The sequence below is a fragment of the Xiphophorus maculatus genome, chromosome 12 (assembly GCF_002775205.1).
Source record: "Xiphophorus maculatus strain JP 163 A chromosome 12, X_maculatus-5.0-male, whole genome shotgun sequence".
NCBI lineage: Eukaryota > Metazoa > Chordata > Actinopteri > Cyprinodontiformes > Poeciliidae > Xiphophorus > Xiphophorus maculatus.
The window spans coordinates 22,117,983-22,138,280 of NC_036454.1; the positions used below are offsets into that span (position 1 = coordinate 22,117,983).

Here is a 20,298-nt window from a genome sequence, read left to right on the forward strand (position 1 = left end):
TTTATTTCTTGATCTTTGAAGATGTTTTGTTTCTGTCTTCAGAATATGTCTTCATGCTTCCACATTTCTCTGAGCCATTAAGAAATTCCAGCAACAAGTATGCTGATGGTCCAGCTGACTAGTTGAAACTGTAATGAAACCAATCTCTCTTTCCCAATCTCTCACTTTAAAAAAGGGGGGGTACTTTGAGTGCAGTGGGTGGTTCATGAGGTTTAAGTTCTTCGAAATTCTGTTTTCAGGGTGCAAAGATTGAGCAATTCTTCCTCTTTGCACAATGCAAAAAGAGATTAAAAATTAAATAAACATTTAATTGGAGGTGCATGTTGTTGATTTTTTTTTTTTTTTGGTAAAATATTCTCTCTTTCAGAACATCTTTATTTACTGACTATAATTTTTTGTTTTAGTATTTAAAATACCAGCCTTTGTCTTTGGACAATACCTAACTACACTACAGGAACAAAATGTACTAGTGACTTTAAGATGTCTGTCCATAGAAACAAAGTTCCTGTTTGTGTTTCTACAACTTGTGCTGACCCAACATCACCGACATACCCTCCCTATTGCCACTATCCCCATTCACATCCTCCTTTTTCTGGATTCAGGTGCAGAACCCCTACATTTCCAAGAAAAAAAGGTCTCGTTGAACTCTGGCTCCCCCTGCTCTTCCTACTGCGGGGCTGTAAACATTTCAGTGAAAGAGGAGGTGCTTCTGCGGCTGCCGCAGTCTCTCCTGCTCCCCTTTCTCCCCCCACCCTCGTTCTCTCTACAAAGTGCAAGAGTTCAGGATTGCGCCGTACTTCTGGGTCATATCGCCATGTTGACACGGTCGTGGCAGAGATAAGGTTGTTTTTGAGTGTGCAGTGGCGCGCGCGCTTCAACAGGGAGAGAATGAGAGGACACGTGCAGAACGTCGGTACAAAATGTTCCCGTGTCCACGTGTGGCAATGTGAGCGAGCTCAGCACTGCGGGCCCCGCTTCCTTGAGTGAACACCATTACCACCAACACACACTTAGGGCTTACACATACACATGCACACCCCACCACACCAGCACACCCACAGGCGGAAGGACTGGAATTCCCAGTCCATCCATCAAGACAGACTGCATATGTCCACAGCAATCAAAATACACTGTACAGTTAAGAACTCTCACTCTGACATGTTAATCAAATTGCATGAAGAAAAACATACAATTTAGTCTAGAGTTACTTCATTGCTACCTTAAAGTGATACTGTAGGATTTTTGCAGTGAGGCACTGTTTCAAGGTTGTGCAGGGCTGACCAAAGCTGTAGTATGCAACTTTTGTAAAAAAAAAAAAAAAAAAAAAAAAAAAGCATTTATTTACGTATTTGTTAAAAGTGCGTAAATACTTAAATAGTACAAGACAGATAATCTGTGGGGAAAAAAAACAATCTAGCTGTCCTGCCTTTTCCCAGTGCTATCTGCAGAAACACAGGCTTCGTCAGTAGCAACCAATCAGAGCCGGGAGGAGGGTCTTGTACTGTCAATCATTCTTGTGTATGGATTGCTCACACCCACTCCCTTGCTTTCTGCTAGCCTAGAGCTTCTTCCAGACAGCAAAGCCTGTCATGGTTGCTCAGACAAGTTAGCATAGCTACCGATGACAGGGGATAGCACTGGAGGAATGTACATGAGCAACAGAAAAAAAGATTAAACTTGTAGCATCAGATTATAACAATGTTAATACAACAATCAAAAGATTAAGGTTATTAAATATAAATACTGATTAACTCTCTCGACATCTTTATTCAGCATAAACCCAAATTAATTAGTCTTGAGTGATAAACGTAACAGCTCAAGTTAAGTTTATCACTCAACTTGAGTGATAAAGTTGTCTGAAAGAGGCCACGAACAAATTTGATTTGAACCATAAAACTAATAGCAAAATAGTCCCAGGTTTATACCAATGCTTTTTTATGAGTCCTTAAAACATTTTCACATCTGCAATGCGTGTTTTTGCGCTCATAAGCAGGTGGTTTATGCTGCATTGGATTTATCTCGGAAGTTGAAGCTCAAATCTGAGGATGACGTCAAGCCCGTAGAGCACTTTCTAGTTAGATACAAATTGAAGAACCAGTGTAGTTTTCTATTTGTTGTGATCTGCAATTAGAAACACAACAACAAGAGTGAATTTCCCTGTGTTTTCTGCATTCAAACAAAGAAGCAACGTCTTCTCTAATAGTTATTATGCAGTGTGTATCACTGGTAGAAGAAGATACAAGCTGTCGGAACTGCTAATAAAATTGTTTATACTTGCACTTTGATGCATTTTGTATATGCAAAAGCTGTGTTGGATACCAAACTTAGGGCTCTGCAGCAGACTAAAACGTTCCCAGTTGACACTCACAAGAAGAACTAATTTCCCAATGCAAATGTGACAGCAGTTTTAAAACTTCACAAAATAGCAATTAGTGCTACTATGTTTTGAAGTTGCCCTATGACAGTAAAAGCCTCCCGTGGTTTTGACTAATTGTTAATTTCAGACTAATCTGTATTTACACCAAATAAAAATACCAAAGTCTTTATCTGCTGCATGTCAGATATTAGCATATAGCTGCTTTGGGTGAGTTAATGCAACTACATTTTACTCGTACTGTTATTTAATTTCATTCGGTTAAAAAGGAAATAAATGCAAAAGACAATTAAGTTGTGCAACTTTACTGTGAAAAAAGAAATAATTGAAATATTACATATGACTTTTTTTTCCCCTTTACCATTTGTAAAGCTTGTCTTCTGTCTACAGCAGCTCAAGTTTGAAATATGACAGCATGAACAATCCCACTCATCTGGATGACAACCAATGACTACAGGCTTTGACATATGTGGGGACAAATGGACATGATATTAAATTGCTCATTATTTTGTAAATTTCTGGCTGAACACAGTTTCAAGAATTAAAACAGACACGCACTACTCGGATACCAATCTATAACTGTTTATTTAACAATGCATGCCAGACAGGATCCTAGTCACATTGAAGAGTACAGATTTGTATTTGCATCCAAATACGCACTACCTTTATTTCATATGGTAATTTCTTTCCGACTTTCTCTCGGTCAACGTTACAAGTCATCTGTGTACAAGCTGAGTGGAAGAACTGCATGCATTCAAAGGACATAAACTTAAGTGTGACCAATAGGTGGGATACACTACGTCCCTTTTAGTTTAACATCAGCCATTATTGCAGAAGTTTGTGCGTGTAAAAACTCTCCTTCAGCTCACTTGTCAACAGATTTCATAAAAAGGAGAAAAAAGGAACAATCTGTTGATTATCAATAAATGCTCATCTTTCCCCTACACCGTGTGATATAGCATTAGAAAATATTTTTAAAATACTGTACACTTAGACTATATTGATGGTTGTATTGTCCTGGCATGCCTCCCTGTTGATGGTGTATTTTAAATGTCTGGTTTCACACATTCACATCTCCTGTTGTAACAACTCCTTCCACAACGGCCATGTAGATGTATAAATCATACTAGTTGTTTCTACAAGCCCAGAACAAATCTGTCATCTGATAGTCTTTGCAGTGGGGATAAACAGATCACAAAAAAATAAATATATATATTGCAGCAGGCCAAAAGGGGAGGGCCTAGGTCAAACATAGTCATTTGTTTTCATACTTTTTCACACAGAACTTGAGCTGAACTGTTCAACCTTAGTGCGTTTAGTCCCCCGCCTGTCACATCTCAGTAGACAATAGGTCAACAGAAAGCAACTTAGCCCGTCTCCATTTGGCTTGACAGTTTGGTTTGGTTCAAAATGGAAGCAGCAACTGTGCATGACCAAAGCCTACTCAACGTCAGCACTGTAGGAAAAACAAGTGGAAATAAAAGAGAGAGAAAAAAGTCCCGCCCTTTTGCTTTTACTATCAGCAATTTACACTTCTGGAGGTGAGCAAGATGAGCCAGTATGAAGACATTCATTCATATGCTATTGCTATCTTTTAAGACAAAACACAATGTATATACTCTATATATATATATGTACATATATATATACAGTATATATATACTCTAAAATCCCCCAAATTCTGGGTTAGACTCATAAAGCACAGTGATTAAATTGGATGCCTTCAGCTCTAAACAAACTGATCTGTGTCTTTCTTTTCTTTCTGTTATTCCACTGTATCTCAGTGAAACACTTTATAACTTGCATCACTGGGGTAATATTGTCCCTGAGCACTGACCTAAAGTCATCCTTTCATATCCACAATGCAACCCACACATCTGTCGAAGAAGCTGTAAATCTGAGCTTGTGTCAAACAGAGTACGACTCTAGTTCTGTTCGATTTTCATGGTCGATACTGACCTTGCAATGGCACTGCAAACCTTAAGGTTATATTACGAACAATACAGATGCAGCTCAGCTTATTAGAAAGTGATTTTTAAGAAGCTATTTTTTATTAATTTAATTTAAAATGTTATAGATGGTCATAGAAACTTGGATTTGCTGCACCCAGCAAATAAGAAGCTAACGACCATTTTCTCAGAAAAATGTAAATGTTACATGGCCCCAATAAAAAAAGATTTGAAATTTAGAAATCTGATGTCATGGCCTGTCACAGCTCATGGGGAAGACTAGTGACTTGGCAGTTGTCCAGGAGACAGTCATTGGCCGTTCTAAAAAGAGATTGAGCCATGAAAGTTTTTTTTTTTTTCCTAAAGAAGCTGGCTACTATCCAAGGGCTGTGTCCAAACATATTAATGATGATAAGTGGAAGAAAAACAATTGTTAAAAAGGCGTACAAACTTTAGGCATAACCACAGCAGTGTGAGGATTATGAATTCCTTCATCTTCTTGACAATAATCCACAGACTCTCTATGGTGTTTAGGTCAGGGAGTGTTGAATCCAGCCCTGTGACAGTAGAGTCAATAAAGCAGGCACAGGTACTTTTGGAAGCGTGGGGAGGTGCCAAATACCACAATACTTTTGTACTGGAAAACAAAATCAATATCTCCAAAAATGTCAGGGAGGGAAATGCTCTAAAACTTCCTGGTAAGTAGCTGTGGTGACTTTGCAACTGGAGTTGGACAGTGGAGCAACTTGGCTCTTGAAATCATTGTTGACTGTGGAAACGTCACACTGAGTGACTTTGGATGCTGTGCCTCTACATGCTTCATCCAGATTTTTTACCTTGATTAATAAATGAAATGCAAATATGAGTTTTAGCTAGAAATGCAACAAATTCACCAGGATGTGACCAGTGTTCCTTGATAAAATCAAACATAAAAACTTTAAAAAGGGCAATATTTCATTGTTTAATATGTTAAGTGAGAATAGAGCCACTTGGGGCTCTATTTCTGCAGGTTGCACACCCCTGGTCTACCAGATGAAAATTAAACTATCTTAATATGACTGAAGCTAAGTGCAACACTTAAAATTTTAATTAATTGTTAATGTAAAACTGTGACAATAAAAAAAGGGGCCAGACCAGTTTTACAGTGGCGCTGGTCCCTTTTGGCTCCTGTCTAGAATCTTAGTCCGTGTGAGACGTTCCTGATGCGTTCCCATTCAGGAGTCGGTAAGTGTGTGGTGGTTCATGAAGCCTTGACTCATTTGTACTCTATGTCTTGTGAACTCCTCGTCACTCTTGAATAAGTGCTGTTTAACAAACTTGTCAAAGCTACAGTCAATCATGTTTCTATTTCTACCACACTTTTTCCTTCAATGTAGCATGTCACTAATATGCTTGGACTCAGTCCTTTGCAAACAGCCAGCTTCTTCAGCACTGACCCTTTTTGGCTTTCACTTGCTTATAGATAACATTACACAGTTGTCGAATTTCAAATAGAAGTTTGGTCATAATATAACATTTGTTGTGATTTTTGTATTGTTCATGTTCATTTTTCAGCTTTTTTAAAAAACAAATTTGTGGTACTTCATTAGTTATAAGCTACAATCAACAGATTTAACCACAATAAGCACTGGAAATAAATCTCTGTGTGTAATGAAACTAGAATAAATGAGTTTTACAATCTGAATTAAATTACTGACATGTTTTTATGCTATATTCTAACACATGCAGATGCACCTGGAGGTTGAAGGGACATTTCATTGAGGTTTTCCTTAAATAAATGTTTGGCGACGTCTGGTTTTGCAGATGAAAGCACTGCAGTTGCTTAATGTCTTTAAAACATCATCAACTGGAAATGTTTAACAGTCTAGAAGATTTTTGATTGAAAGATGAGTTGAGTGATGCAGGCAAATTAGGTCAGTCAACTAAAGCTAGACACAAGAGTTCCAGCAACAGCAGCACCAGCCGAGTGGAGAAGCTCAGTCCTCATGATAACATCTGACTGTCGCATGCAAACAGATTCATTTACTCTCTTAACCCACAGAGCCATTGTGCTAAAGACATCTCACATGATTTTTGGTGTATTTAAATAAATTATAAAACCATACAAGCAATGGTGTAATCTCGCAATAACAATTCCTCCACTATGTACAGTAGATGGGAAAGGGAACAACAAAAGTCTATGAATAAATCATTACTGATAGTTGATCCCTACGTATATGAAAGAAAAAAAAAACACACAAAAAATGAGACACTTCACAGAGTCTTGAATCACGTGAATCCCAACATACTCCATCCATGCCCAAAAGGCACCCTAAGTTTGGTATACTGGCAACTGTGTATTGCCATATCAACAATAGAAAAATCTCATAAGTTGGTTGATAAAACACACAATAAAAACTACTTTAAATATAATTGAAATGTACAGTATTTGAGACTAATATATATTTAATAAATATTTTACATCATCATTTAGTGCATGTAGGTGGTCATCCTTTATCATATTCAAAAGCTTAATTAGAAAATACTTAAAATTTGACAAAAATATCACTGAAAACATATAAATATCATTTTGTAATTCAAACAGGCATTTACTATAATCATCGCTAATGAGCAAGAAAATAGTTATAAATAGAATCATCATCTTAAAAATAAATACAACATGATTAAACTGAATTGAAATGGTGAGAAAGTGTTTATAAACATCAAGCTCAAGATAGATTTGAATAATCTCACCTTTATTATCTTTGCAAATCTGCTGGAGACAGGGATCTTTCTCCCCACCTACTTTTTCCACCAGAATAAAAATTAGAAATGTAAAAACATGAATCTAGCTGTCATCGTTTGATGAGCTGCTTCCTTCATGTGATCTAAGATGCACACCTTTCTTAAATCTCACCAAAAGTGCATATACTCAATAGCTTATTTTCAAGCTTTTTTAAGAATTAATAAATTAGTGCTTTAAAAAAAAAAAGCAATTATTGTGACCTGTACATAGTTTATATTTAGGCGTGTCACCCATCAGCTGCTTCCTTTTTAGTCTCTTTTAGGTGGCTTGCTTCGACTTTCACTGAAAAAAATGAATAAAACAAATGGGAATATTGGAAAAGATGAAGGACGGATCTATTAGGTGAAACTGGATAGAAAAATAATACCACTGCCAAAATCTGAAGAATGGCTGAAAACAACAGATCTATGACTCACTAAGTGAGGAGATTTTTGGTGTAAGTTACAGGCAAAAGAAGAAAAGTTCAAACCAGGTTCGTTTCTAGCCAAGGCTGGATTATAGCGCCCTCTTATCCTCATCTTTTGCAATTGCACTTGTTAGAGCTCTGGGGGACAGGGTTGAAAAGGTTTCAGACAAAACGTTGTGTGTCTATGTAGACTCACTATGCACACTTTTATGTATAATCAATGATTGAAGCACAAGCTTAGAGGTATCAGAAAGCTTTTGTAAATCTGTTACAACCCACTTCATTGTACCCTACAAATAAGGGATTGTTTCAATTCAGAAATAATGATGATTTGTCAGTTTATCTTGAGGACCATTTTGAATTCAACAATAATTTTAAAACGGAATCATATTTTGACTACTTTAAAGGTTGTATGTGTAAACATTGGCTACTGATAAATTACAGCAGGGAAAGTAAGTTTGTCGACATTTTTCTTAGTAAATGTATTTCTAATGGGGCCAATGATGTGAAATTTACTTTAAATATCTGTGCTAACCCAAATAATAAAATCAAATGAGTCCATAAATTTAATTATGTGTAATAAAGTGGACTAGAACAGAGTATCATCACTGAAACAAAATGTGGTGTATTTTACTATGAAACCAGTTCTAGTATAGAAACTCATCATGTTCCTCATCAGTGCAAATAATATCAGCAAGTTTAGCTCTAATATATGGCCATTAAAAATATTTCTCATTATTGACATGCTGCATAACTACCACAATGGGTAAAAATAAAGAACTTTCTTTTAAAAAAATATTGTTAGATTAAAACATAGTTAACCTTTAGCTAATTTACTTTTTAAGCTTATCATGTTATAATGTTATTGCCTCATCAAAGACGTACCTGAAGTGTTGCTTTGATTCTTTCATGCATTAATTCCCCATGGAAACCATTTGGGAGCGCCTTAGCGCTTGTTTACACTCCATGCTCCCCTTTCCATGCAGTTCATCTTGGAGTTGCAGTCCCCAAGATGAGATTCCACCTCATAGAGCATCCATCCCCCATGCCTTCCCCACTCAGCTCCTTCAGACTAGCGCCAGCAGCAATTAGCAAACACCTGGCGGAACTGCGCATCTGCTGAGCTTATCATACAAACTGCTTTTCAGTGCAAAGCTCCTAAGAACCTTGTTAAAGGCCAAAATACACAGCAAAGCCCCTTTAAAAATGGCTGGAGAAATCTACCAAAACATTCTTGACAAGAATCTGATGATCGTTCAAGGGTAGATTTTTCAGCAAGGTATGGTCACAATAAAATAAAGCAAACTGATGGAAAAAGATGAGTTCATAAAAGAGTACCCAAAAATCCTTTAGGATCTCTAGACAATAGTTGATGCAGAAACTGATGAAACTTCAACAATGCATGAACCTAGTTTCTCCAGAAGGACAGCGTCTTGAAGCTTCATTTAGCAACAAAGATTTTCTGTCGAGGCGTTATTAACTTCAGTAAGTGCTATAAGTACTCAATTCTTCTGCCTTTCCACTTTACAACACAATTTCATTTATGGATGTACTTTGTTCAAAATTCATGGATTACTTGGGTTGTTGAGAGAGATAGAAGTATTGACATGTTCAGTTCTCATTTTCTCTGCTGTAGATTGTCAGCTTTTAAACCTGGTAGTGTTTGAGTATCACTCTGATGGGAGTTAGGATTCCACGATGAGTAAGAAAGGCTTTAAAGTGGAACCTTTGCAGCAATTGTGCTGATGAAAAACTACAAAATGAGTTGACTATCTCTTTCCTTGCCCCTTGTCTTTGTCTCTCAGATTTAACAGTGCCTACCACACATTACAGGTAGGATTAACAGCAGACTTTTTCTTTCTAGGGTGGTTGTGATATGTGTTGCAATACAGTGACCAATGTCTACTTGATGTAAATTAGGTTGGTGGAAGACCTACAAGACAAATATAACTTGCATTTTCATGGCACCCAATTGTAAGTTACATTGCTACAAGAGGTATCAACTAGTCTAAATTCATAGCTCTTTCTTTTAAGTGATGTACACAGACCTTCTGAGTCTTCTGCCCTTTTCCATTCTTCGCTCAGGATAAAACTGCCGTTCAATGCTGATCACACCTAAACCTTTTACAAACCTAAAATGTAAGTGAATAAAGTATAGATATGTTCCAAATCAGCATCTATGTGCAATTTCATCCTGCTATTACTTGGCCCTTTTCAGTTTTCACCCAGGCCCTAACAATGTGTGAGGGCGCCAGTGGGCCCTTGTCACGTGTAGTTTTGTCTATCGAAGCTGCGGAAGGCTGATGGAGCTGCCAGCTTCCTTATAGACAGACTATCAGTTTTGGCTGTGTCAGGTCTCGCTCCGGACTTGCTCCTGAGGAAAGGGTATCTGTGCCCCGCAAGACCCCGTCCCCCAGGACCAGGTCCCCTATCTGCTCCCAAACCCGGTCCCCTCTCCATCCTCTCGCTCACTGACAGGCTCTTCCGATGCGGAGGAGCCAGAGTGAGTGAAGGATGGGAGTCATCTGAGGAGCAGCTGTTCGCTCGCTCCAGCCTGGAGAGGGTGGAGCAGAGAGGAGCTCCGCTGGGCCCGCCTAGGCCTGTAATGCGAGGAGTATCGGAGGCTGGAATCAGGTCCTCGAGGTCCTCGGGGTCGGACTCTGTGTGACTTAGCTCTGCCTCTCTCTCCGGGTGAGAGGAGATAATGTCTGACGGCTTATCAAAGGTGAATGAGGTGGATCCTCCTGGCGAGTGTGAGCATTCTGCAGGAGTGTATGGAGATGATACACAGCGGGTGTCAATGCAGTCAGTGATGCTGGTGTATTCTGCGGCCTTCACCTGGACTCCTGCCCCTAGCCCACCGTAACAGCCTCTCGGCGTGAACATGAGGCTGTGGGATTTGACCAGAGGAGGCTCATCAAGGAACGCCGTGCCTGCTGTGGAGAGGTAGCGACTGCTCTTGGAGCGTTCGAGCAGCCCTGCTGAGGGAGGTGGAGACGGCTCCGTATCCCAAGGAGGTAGGGTGGTGTCTGGTAAGAGGCTTGCTGAGCACAATGACAAATCCACAGCCGCACTGTCGTCATACATAGCTCCAGTCGTTCCACTGCTGCCTGCGCCGCCCTCCGAGTGCCTGTCGCCCAAGCCGCTAGTAGCCGTGCTGCTGAAGTCACGGCCTCCTGGCAGCACCGTCTCTATGATATCTGACTGCAGTGAGGAGTCTCTCTGGAGGGGTGGGACCACACGGAGAGGATCAAGAAAGACCTCGGCTGGCCCCACCTCCTCAGATGTTGAGACGTAGATATCAATACATGATGACGGACGATGCTGCTGGGAAACCGACAGCGTCGCCAGTGGGAGGGGCTTAGACTCCTTGGTGGCGGCAGCTGAAGACACAGATTGCGAGCTATTAGCTCTGTGGAGACTGAGCGAGCGCTCCTTAAAGAAGCTTTCAGCTCGCTCAGCCCCACTTGCACGTTCGATAGCACGTCCACCCCCAACATAAAAAGAGTGACTCCTTGCCCGAGCAGTGATGCCAGTAGGAGAGGGAGGGGACATGGAGCCCTCAGCTGCTCCCTCCAATGCCTCCTGAAGGCGGTAGGCATTCCCCTCTGTGCTGTTAAAGCTGCTTTGGCGGAGGATGTATGCAGACTCCGGGCACTCAGCTTGGCGGAGTATGTACGCTGAGTCTGTGCAGTCAGACGAGGTCCGGGAGCGCGCTTTGTTGACCTCCACACGCTCAACACCCGTCACGCGCTCCAGAGCCACAGCAATCCGCCCAATTAGGTCCTCCATCTGGGCCAGCCGAATATCCACAGTCTGCAGCGATGCTTTCATAAAGTGTTCCCTCTCATTGACCTCTTCCAAACGCATAGCCATGTTCTCCACCCTGAGGAAGAGGAGAAAATTTAACGACTGAGTGATGTGATAGGTATACAGTTCATTGAAATATCAAAACTTTAACAAACTTTAATAAACAGCAGTTTAATATTTGTACTGGTTTGAACGATTTTGTATTTACTCCCGTTTCTCTTAATTGGGGAGGTTAATTTATTCTCTCTAACAACATCTAGTAATGTTTGGAGCTCATTTATTTAAAAAAAATCCCAGTTTAATTACAGCTGCTCTGAGAAAGCTACACAGAGCTTGAATATGGCACAGCTGAAAACTGATCATAGCACGTTCAATTTGTTCAATTTGACAATTGAAACTGACAAGCTAGGAATGAAGAGTATTGATAATGATAATGGAGAGCATTGATAACGAAATAAGCCAAGAGGATGTCTCTGACAGTTATGGAGGAGTGATAAAAAGAAAGCCATTGTTAGAATTAAACATGTTTAAAAAAGTTATTGTGGTGAAACAAAAGAAAATTACCTTTTTAAATCAACATGTAAAGTGCAATGTTTGGCATTTCTGGTCAGAATTTATGGGAAAATGGATGGGGCTTAAAGACAGTGCAAAGAAAATCTGTTGGAGGTTGCAATAGTCTTGAGACTGGGGCAGAGGTTCACCTTCCAGCAGAAAAATGACTCTAAATGTACAATCAGAGCTCTATTGGAATGGTTAAGTTCAAGCATATTAATGTGTTGCAATAGTCTAGTCAAAGTCCAGACCTAAATCTACTTGAGGGCTTATAGTTATAAGTACATAATTTCTTTCCATGTAGGCTCTCTATTCTATACGACTGAAACAGTGCCTTTATGTAAACACTGTAGGGCAAAAAATCAGTCTCTAGATGTGGAAAGCAGGCACAGCCAAACCTCCAAATGACTTCCAGCTAAACTTGCAGGGAAATTTAAAAATGGATTCCACTCTTTTCAGATTTTTTTAATAGCTTTTGAAACCAGGCATGGTTTTTCTTCAACTTCAAATTAAAGAAGTTAATGTCTGATGGTCTGTCAGATAAAATCCAAAGTAAATACATGACATTTTGTGGCTTCAATGTAACACATTGTAAGAAAGTTCAACAGTAGCAAATATTTCTGCGACACACAGTAGATTATTTCTGTGTTCTTATCTGACCTTTCAGATGTGATTCTGATCCGTTCATCATTTGATGAGTGGAATCTGTCGTCTTTCTCTCTGAAGTACTCTTCTATGCATTGCTCCTCAAAGTCATGAACTTTCTTCAGCTCATCCTCAGTGATGAACAGCTCTGTTAAATAAAAACAGACGACAAAAAAAGGAACAATGTAAATTTTACACTAGTACCAAAACACCAACAGCCACTTATTATGTCTAGGTAATACTATAAATATAGTCGTATAAATGATGAAAAAACAAGTTTTAAACAAATTACAAATTTGAATGCTGAACACTCTGCTGTTTACACTCGGTTTAATGTTTATCGTCCACTCACTCAATCCATAGTCCCTCTCGTCGTCATCATGCTTGCGCCAGCGGCAGCATAGATGTTTTAGGACCATTGTTATGTGGCTGAAGATGATGAGAGGTGGAGGAAGGACCGGCCGCTCATGGAATGTCATGATTAGCTGGTAGCGCTGGAACTTCCACACCTGGTTTGAGATGGACTTTACCTCAAAAAATGTGTTGCTGTGAATAATGAAACACAAATATAAGTTTAGCCATGACTGACTTACAGATGTGACAATAAAGTGAATCCAGTCGTCAAAGATGTTGCATTTAATGTTGACCAGCACATAAACTAGCACTTTGACCATTTACAGTCTGGGCTTTTTTTAAGGATGGAATGCCTAATAAACACACATAAAATATTTTGATTCAAGAATTGACATGTTTTTCCTTATCTATGAATTGATTTAAGATTTTAAAGGCCAAAATATATACAGACCATAATTGCTAGAAGTCTTCAACACGTTTTAGACATTGTTCTTGGAACATATTTAAACTTTCCTCACCTCTACAGTGAGTTTTCCAGCACCACCCACAACATTTCATGTTTTAATTTGAGGCTTTAGCAAGATTACTACAGAATCAAACATAGTTCTGCTGAAAACCCAATTGTTTTTGATTTTAGATTAAGTTAAAGATTTTTGAGCTCCTTCTTTCACAATTGCATTTAGTTTGTACAGTGCACCAGTACAATGGAGCAACTACCATAAAGTGTCCCTGGTTTAAAAAGACTCAAAATGACTTCTCCAATTATACTTTTTCTTATTGTAAGCAAACAGCTTATCTAAATACTTTTACATGGTACAGTAGTAAAAACCAATCAAAGGTTTACATACTTAAACACTGCTATGAGTAGGTTGACAAGCAGTATATTGGCCACCAGCAGGTAGCAAGCCATGATCGCAGGTACAATCCAAGCACCAGTCTTACATGGCGGCAGGGTCACCACCACCCCGTCCTCTGTGGTTATATTCTGGCCGCAGGGAGCTGCACAGTGCCACAAAATGAACAAACGCACACTTTGATACAAGGCAAGTTAAAAAAAATATATATATATATATATGTAGACTTTCATTAATCCATCTTTACATGGATATCTTGGATGCATGTTTGATAAAAAAATAAATAAATACATGCAGACGCATAAATTAAACCAGAAATAAAAATGAAATCAAAAGTTAAGATGCATATTAAAGAAAATAATGCCCTAGCATATATTACACTCTAATGAGTGGAAACAGCAAAATTAAAGACAAGCAGGTCTAAAGTATCAAACAAAGTACATAAAGACATTCTGCAAACAAACAAGAAGCATACTTTATTTTCATGCTTCTTTTATTGAGAAAGGAATTGGAAAGAGCAAATATCATAATGGCAAGGGCTCATGTACGGAAATGGAAATAAAAAAAAATCCACAGAACAACACATTTAGCATGTGTTGTTCCCGTTTTTGTTTTCAATATATTTAAACGTACGTTTAAAATATATTGTCACATGTGAGAGCCATAACTTCATTCCACAATGGTTGATTGCTCTGAGATCTATCCGACATGTATTTAGGAAACAATGTATGTTTTTCCATCCATGATGGTTCAGTTGCTGTGGCTGATCTAGGGAACATTCAGCATTTGTCCTTGGTTTGTTTGCCTTGGAGATTCAGTGTGGTCATGCTCGTCATTTCTCGGTGCTCAATTTCTTCACACAATGTAGCCCAAAGACAGAGAACTGAAGTAATTTCTTTCTTTCTTTTTTTAAAGTTTTTTTTAGTGTCAACAAATTTTGGACACAAAAACTCTGACAACTGAACCACGTGAAAAAACAGATTACAGATAATGAAGGGTGAATAATAACTATGTCCTGATATGGATGTGCGCTTCATTCAAATGTAATGTAATGTTTTTAGTAAGGTTTTGAGATCAATCACACAAAATGTTGGGTTTAGTCGGTGAAATATTTCAGCAGTGGCGCTACTGCTCCATTGAGTAGTGAAATATTGTTGAAGTAATATGATTAGTGTGAAATGTGGTATAATCATGATCAGTTCTCCAAATTAAAGAAATTTAGAAATAACCAACAAAATCAAGGAAAGAGGCATCAAGGAAATATCAAGTATTTGATGGTTTCTCTTGATGTGGCAGCTGACCAAAAGCAAAGATCTAAGACAGGTAAAAATATCTGAAACGTTCTGCTGCCCTCTGAGCGACCATTGCCAAAACTAGTGCGAGTAAAGTTGCTTACAGGGTATATCCTTAGGTCAAGCTACTAGCTCTTCTCTTTAAATTTTGGAATCAGAATCAGTTTTTTCTTGGACTGGTTGGTCAAAGTAGTAGTTTAGTAGCTGACCTGAGATACCGTCACAGTGGCAACTTTAGCCTTACAGCAAGAAAACACATGCATACTTTTTTTTCTCAAGTGGCCTCTAGTGGTGGGACTTTGCATGACAATGGTGGTAACGCGAGGATGACGAAGGAAAGGTGGGATAGGTAAATGTGGTTAAACTGAGGTCTATATGTATAAATTTACTGGAATTTTGAGTGGTCAGGGCAATGTGGGATGGACCATTACTACGCCAGGTTCCGTGCGTTCGTAAGTAATTTTCGACCAGCCAGAGTTTTTCATTCAGCCTGTGCTGTACCTTCTTACTATGCATATCTGAAACAAAGAATGGAAACATTATTTCAGATCTCTTCTCTTTGGGCCACTCCTCACATTCTGTACACACCTTTATATAAAGTACTATACAGAACAGCACACAGACACTCTTCGGAAAACTTTCTGAAATACGCTTCCAAAATGCCTCTTAAGTCAGAATGTTAGAGTACAAAAGAATTCAGAGACAAAAAAAGTCCTGATAAACTGTGAAATCTTGTTATATGGTGAACAACTTGTCAAGAATTACTCCTACAATAATGATGGAATTTGTCCTATTTTCCGCTCCTTGCAAATACTGTATATGTACTTCCCTTTAACTTTTCACATTTTATAACATTATAGCCACAAACTTCAGTATTTTTTATTGGCAAGTTATAGGTCAATCCATACGGGTACATGTGAAACGATTAAATATTTATATTATATTTTATTTTAAGTGCTTGTTTCATAAAATAAACCTGAATTAAATGGATTTACTACACAGAGAGCAAAATCTTTTGATGACAATGGCTTACAGACAAATCGAAGATGGAAATTGTTACTATTTCTATCTTCAGGTATGGACTGAAAAGTGTTTAAGACTCGAGATAACATTTTATTACCTAACTGCTTCAAATTCTTCACTCTTACATCTCTATGTTCATTAGACTTCATGATGCTGTTCTGATGTTCACCAACAAACCTCTGATACCTTCACAGGCAACTTACATTAAATTACACAAAAGTAGACTTTAGCCTTCCTATACTGTATGAAAAATGTTGTGATCCATGAAACATTTCTCTTTCATTATTCAAGTTTGCGGCTTTGTCTTGATAAAATGTGAAAAAGTTCAAGACGATGGAAAATGTTTGTAATACACTAGTTTCTCTTATATGTATATGTATTTAAAAGCACAATCTTTGAGTTACAGTATGTGTCAGATTTAGTCAAGGTTTATCTTCTTTGCTCGGGAAGTCAGGAATGATCTTTCTCCAAATTCAAAATGAATTTTCTCCACTAGCTGACACCCAAAACTTACGGTCAATCTGGTCGGCAAACACCTCCCCATAAATCATCCAGTAGGGCATGAAGAAGATGTTTCTGGCCAACATCCAGGACGGGTCTTCGTTAGGATTGAGGATGGCCTGACGTGCCACCCCAAAACTCATGAGCACTACCAACATGATGATGACAAAATACATCATGTCGATCATCTGACAGAGAGAGGGAGAGAGGAAGGGGAATGATCAAGGAATGGCTGGATTTTCTACTTTTCCATGTTTAAATCATTAACAAATCTAATGCATTGAAAACACACAGATTTTGAGCTATTTTCATATTGGTAAAACAACATAAAGGATAAAAATGTCTTAAAACAAATATTATATCTTCATTGAATTCTTATCTTAAGAAGCACATCTTTCCATTTGTGTGCATTTATTTAAAATCCCACAGTGAAAACTAATGTTTTGGGGAAAATTACAAGTGCAACACTTTCTTGGTACCCTGTCATCATTTTGTCATTTTACACAACTATTTTTGGTAGCATGAGACTTATTCCTGCAAACCTATTTCCTCTTAAGGGACAATGAGCTGAGGGAGATATAACTGACTATTTAAAGGAGTCCAGTGCCTTATGAAGACAAACAGGCCCACATACTCGTCAAGTTTTGTAAAACATTTTTTAAAACAAAAATATAATACTGTATTTTTAGAGAAAAAGTTTTTTTTTTTACTTTTTGCTCTAAGTATAATTTCATCTCCTCACTTACTCTGACATGAAACCAGCTTATAAACCTGAAGGAACCCATTACAAAACGCCTTGACAGGATCATTTAATGCAAATCCAAATATCCTCTTCTACCTAACAGCTAATTATCATATCAAAGACTTTAAGTTCACCAGTACACAGCTGGCGTCAGAAGCAGTCGAGTGTCAGATAGGTACTGATTTAGATCTGTGTGCGTAAATCTGAGGCTCTGATCTTGAACTTGTTGAGATCAAACAAACAAGTTAAGAGTCTCGGGGGTTCTCTTTGAACTGGTTTAGAGATTATATACTTGCAATCATGACTAAACAGATGCCAAAGGAGAATTTATTATGAGGAGAAAATAATGATAAAGACAGGAGGCAAAGGGGCTGCACAGTGGCGCAATTGGTAGAGCTGTTGCCTTGCCGCAAGAAGGTTTTGGGTTCGATTCCCGGCCCGCGGTCTTTCTGCATGGAGTTTGCATGTTCTTCCTGTGCATGCATGGGTTCTCTCAGGGCACTCAGGCTTCCTCCCACAGTCCAAAAACATGACTGTCAGGTTAATTGGTCTCTCTAAATTCTCCCTAGGTGTGAGTGTGTGCCTGGTTGTTTGTCCTGTCTGTTTCTGTGTTGCCCTGCGACAGACTGGCGACCTGTCCAGGGTGTACCCCGCCTCTCGCCCAGAACGTTAGCTGGTCATAGGCAACAGCAGCCCTCCCGACCCATCTAAGGGACAAGGGTGTACAGAAAATGGATGGATGGACAGGAGGCAAAGGAAGTAAACTCCACCACCGTCTCCTCTCACCATCTTGCCAATCATCATCACGTAGGGCCCCAGATACTTGTTGACTCCGAAGATGTCAAGCAGCCGGATGTACCAGTAGATGATGTTGACACAGTAGATGACCCGCCCGTAGCTCATGAGCGGTGGCTCCTGGAGGCGCAGGACCATACCGACGGAGAAGATGAGGATGGCCATGAGGTCAGTGATGTTCCAGTACTCTTGTAGCCACACCTTTACCTTCTGTAGCAACTTTCCCGGCTCTGACATCAGGATCTAGAAAACAGCACGGATATATGGTCACTTAGTACTGGTAATAAGTCGGATTCATAAACTCTGAAGCTGAGAAGCAGAATGGTGAAAATAAATGACCTGAAAAAGTGACAGAAATAGGAGAGTAGAAATGCATTCCATCATGATCACCATAAGAGGGCAGTATGGGCTCACCAATCAGAGAATTTGACATCTGAGGAAGCACATACAGTGTAGCTTAAAATGATGTGACACAATGATTTATACATTTCATACACTTACTTTAAAAAAAGCACAGAGTGGGGCAGAACTTATTATATGGCCACAATGTATTTTTTTCGGTTTACTCGTTTTTTGTGTCATTTCTGGTTCTTGCTTTCATCTTCATCACCATCCTGCTCCCCTTTTGCTTTGCTTAGATGTGCTTTTTTTATCTCCCTTTTACTGATTTTCTTATGTGTTATAAACCATTTCATGAAATAGACATAACCCTTGAATCTCCTCTCTGCCACTGTTGAAGCTAATTAAAAGTGTAGGTGCTTTGTGAGTTGCACGTCGCTTATCCTGCACCCAGCATATATCTCAATGTATTGTATCACAATCATGATCTATTACCTCTCTCATCTTTTCAATGCCATTGGTGAAAATGTAAGCAATGACAATCCACTCTTGAGGAGAAGGCCACAGGTCCATCTTGACCAGGACAATGTAGTTAAACAACATCAGGTACCCCACATATGCCATCTGCATAAAAATACACGAAGAAGAAAAATAATGAGTGGCGTCATATTTTGGTGACATGCCTGTTTTGGGGCTTTTCATAGATATAAGCACAATACATGAAATCAAAATACAACTGCATTACATTTATTGAAAAAGATAAGAAGAAGGGGCAGCACTATTACTTTTAAAGGGGTAGTTCAGGGTTAAAAACAATTAATATGCTACTTAAAATGAATAACTCCCTGATAAAGTGATCACGGAGGCAGATCTAATGGCTATTCTGAGGGAGCCAAAACTAGAGATGCACTGAGAATCACCTGGTTACCAGAACTGTCCAATTTTAAGATTAAATGGCTCCTTTTGATGATTGGCAGGTTGGAAGATAAAAATCTGATCTTTTTTCCAGTCGGGGAACAAACATACCATACATAAGTCATAACTGTTCATGCTGACAACAAGACTCCTCCGAGTGGAAGTTGTGACTTCCACTGTGCAAAAAAGACTAAGTAGGCAATTTCCAGGTTCACTGAGGTGTTAGAGGAACCCTAAAACAAGTAAAAGTCTTCTAGAAAGGAAACTATTTTTCTACAGTGATGTGTTGCCTGTTAATACAAATGGCTACAGTTTGGAAATAAATGTCACAGCAAAATGTTTATTACAGAAAATGGTTGATCTGTTTTTATACTAAATTCTGTCTGTCATAGGACATGCTGGATTAGAAAATGCACATGTAAATGACTGATGTAGTGCTATGTATATTAATAGTGCTAATTGCTAATATTAATTAGCAATTAGCAAGACAGCTTGAAATGTGAACTCCCTTATACTGCATTAGCTTTAAAAATAATAGTAAAATCCTGTTTATTCTTTAGAGTCCTAATATAATTATCAATCTCAACAGAATGGCATTTTAATAATTTTGAATAGTTACAATACATGATTAAGCAATTCAAGACATAACAGTAAGTCAGCTCATTTTCCTCTAAATGTAAAGTTGGGCTAATACAAAGGTATTGTTACTGTAGCAATGTGAATTTAATAAATTCAGGTCTGTTGTTGGCAATAAAGACTTCTTAAATTGGTTTATAAGATAAAAAGTTAAATATACTGAAAAGCTATCATTGACTTTTAGCTGTCAAGGTGACACTTCTCTGAAATAATGACATGAAATAGATCTGTATAATATTTGTGCACATTTTTATTTGAGTATTGAAGGCTGGATTTATTTTCAAACCAGCGTCTTACATTTTTCTATATCAAAACACATTCAGTAG

General features: G+C 38.6%; 1 protein-coding gene across 17 annotated transcripts in view; it reads right to left on the reverse strand.

Annotated features, from left to right (window-relative positions):
- Positions 1-2,940: 2,940 nt before the first annotated feature.
- Positions 2,941-20,298, reverse strand: part of LOC102220179 (transient receptor potential cation channel subfamily M member 3-like) — a 145,269-nt gene continuing 127,911 nt past the window's right edge. For 8 of the 17 annotated variants that reach the window (XM_023343973.1, XM_023343974.1, XM_023343972.1 and 5 more), the window contains 8 exons: positions 18,917-19,045; positions 18,074-18,325; positions 16,559-16,733; positions 15,411-15,539; positions 13,724-13,874; positions 12,874-13,067; positions 12,537-12,669; positions 2,941-11,400 (listed from right to left, as the gene is read on the reverse strand). In XM_023343973.1, the coding sequence (XP_023199741.1) occupies positions 9,780-11,400; positions 12,537-12,669; positions 12,874-13,067; positions 13,724-13,874; positions 15,411-15,539; positions 16,559-16,733; positions 18,074-18,325; positions 18,917-19,045 (2,784 nt within the window). In that variant the 3' untranslated portion in view covers positions 2,941-9,779. Of the gene's footprint in view, positions 11,401-12,536; positions 12,670-12,873; positions 13,068-13,723; positions 13,875-15,410; positions 15,540-16,558; positions 16,734-18,073; positions 18,326-18,421; positions 18,516-18,916; positions 19,046-20,298 lie in introns of those variants that run through there. The other 9 variants (XM_023343980.1, XM_023343976.1, XM_023343982.1 and 6 more) reach the window with 4 other exon arrangements.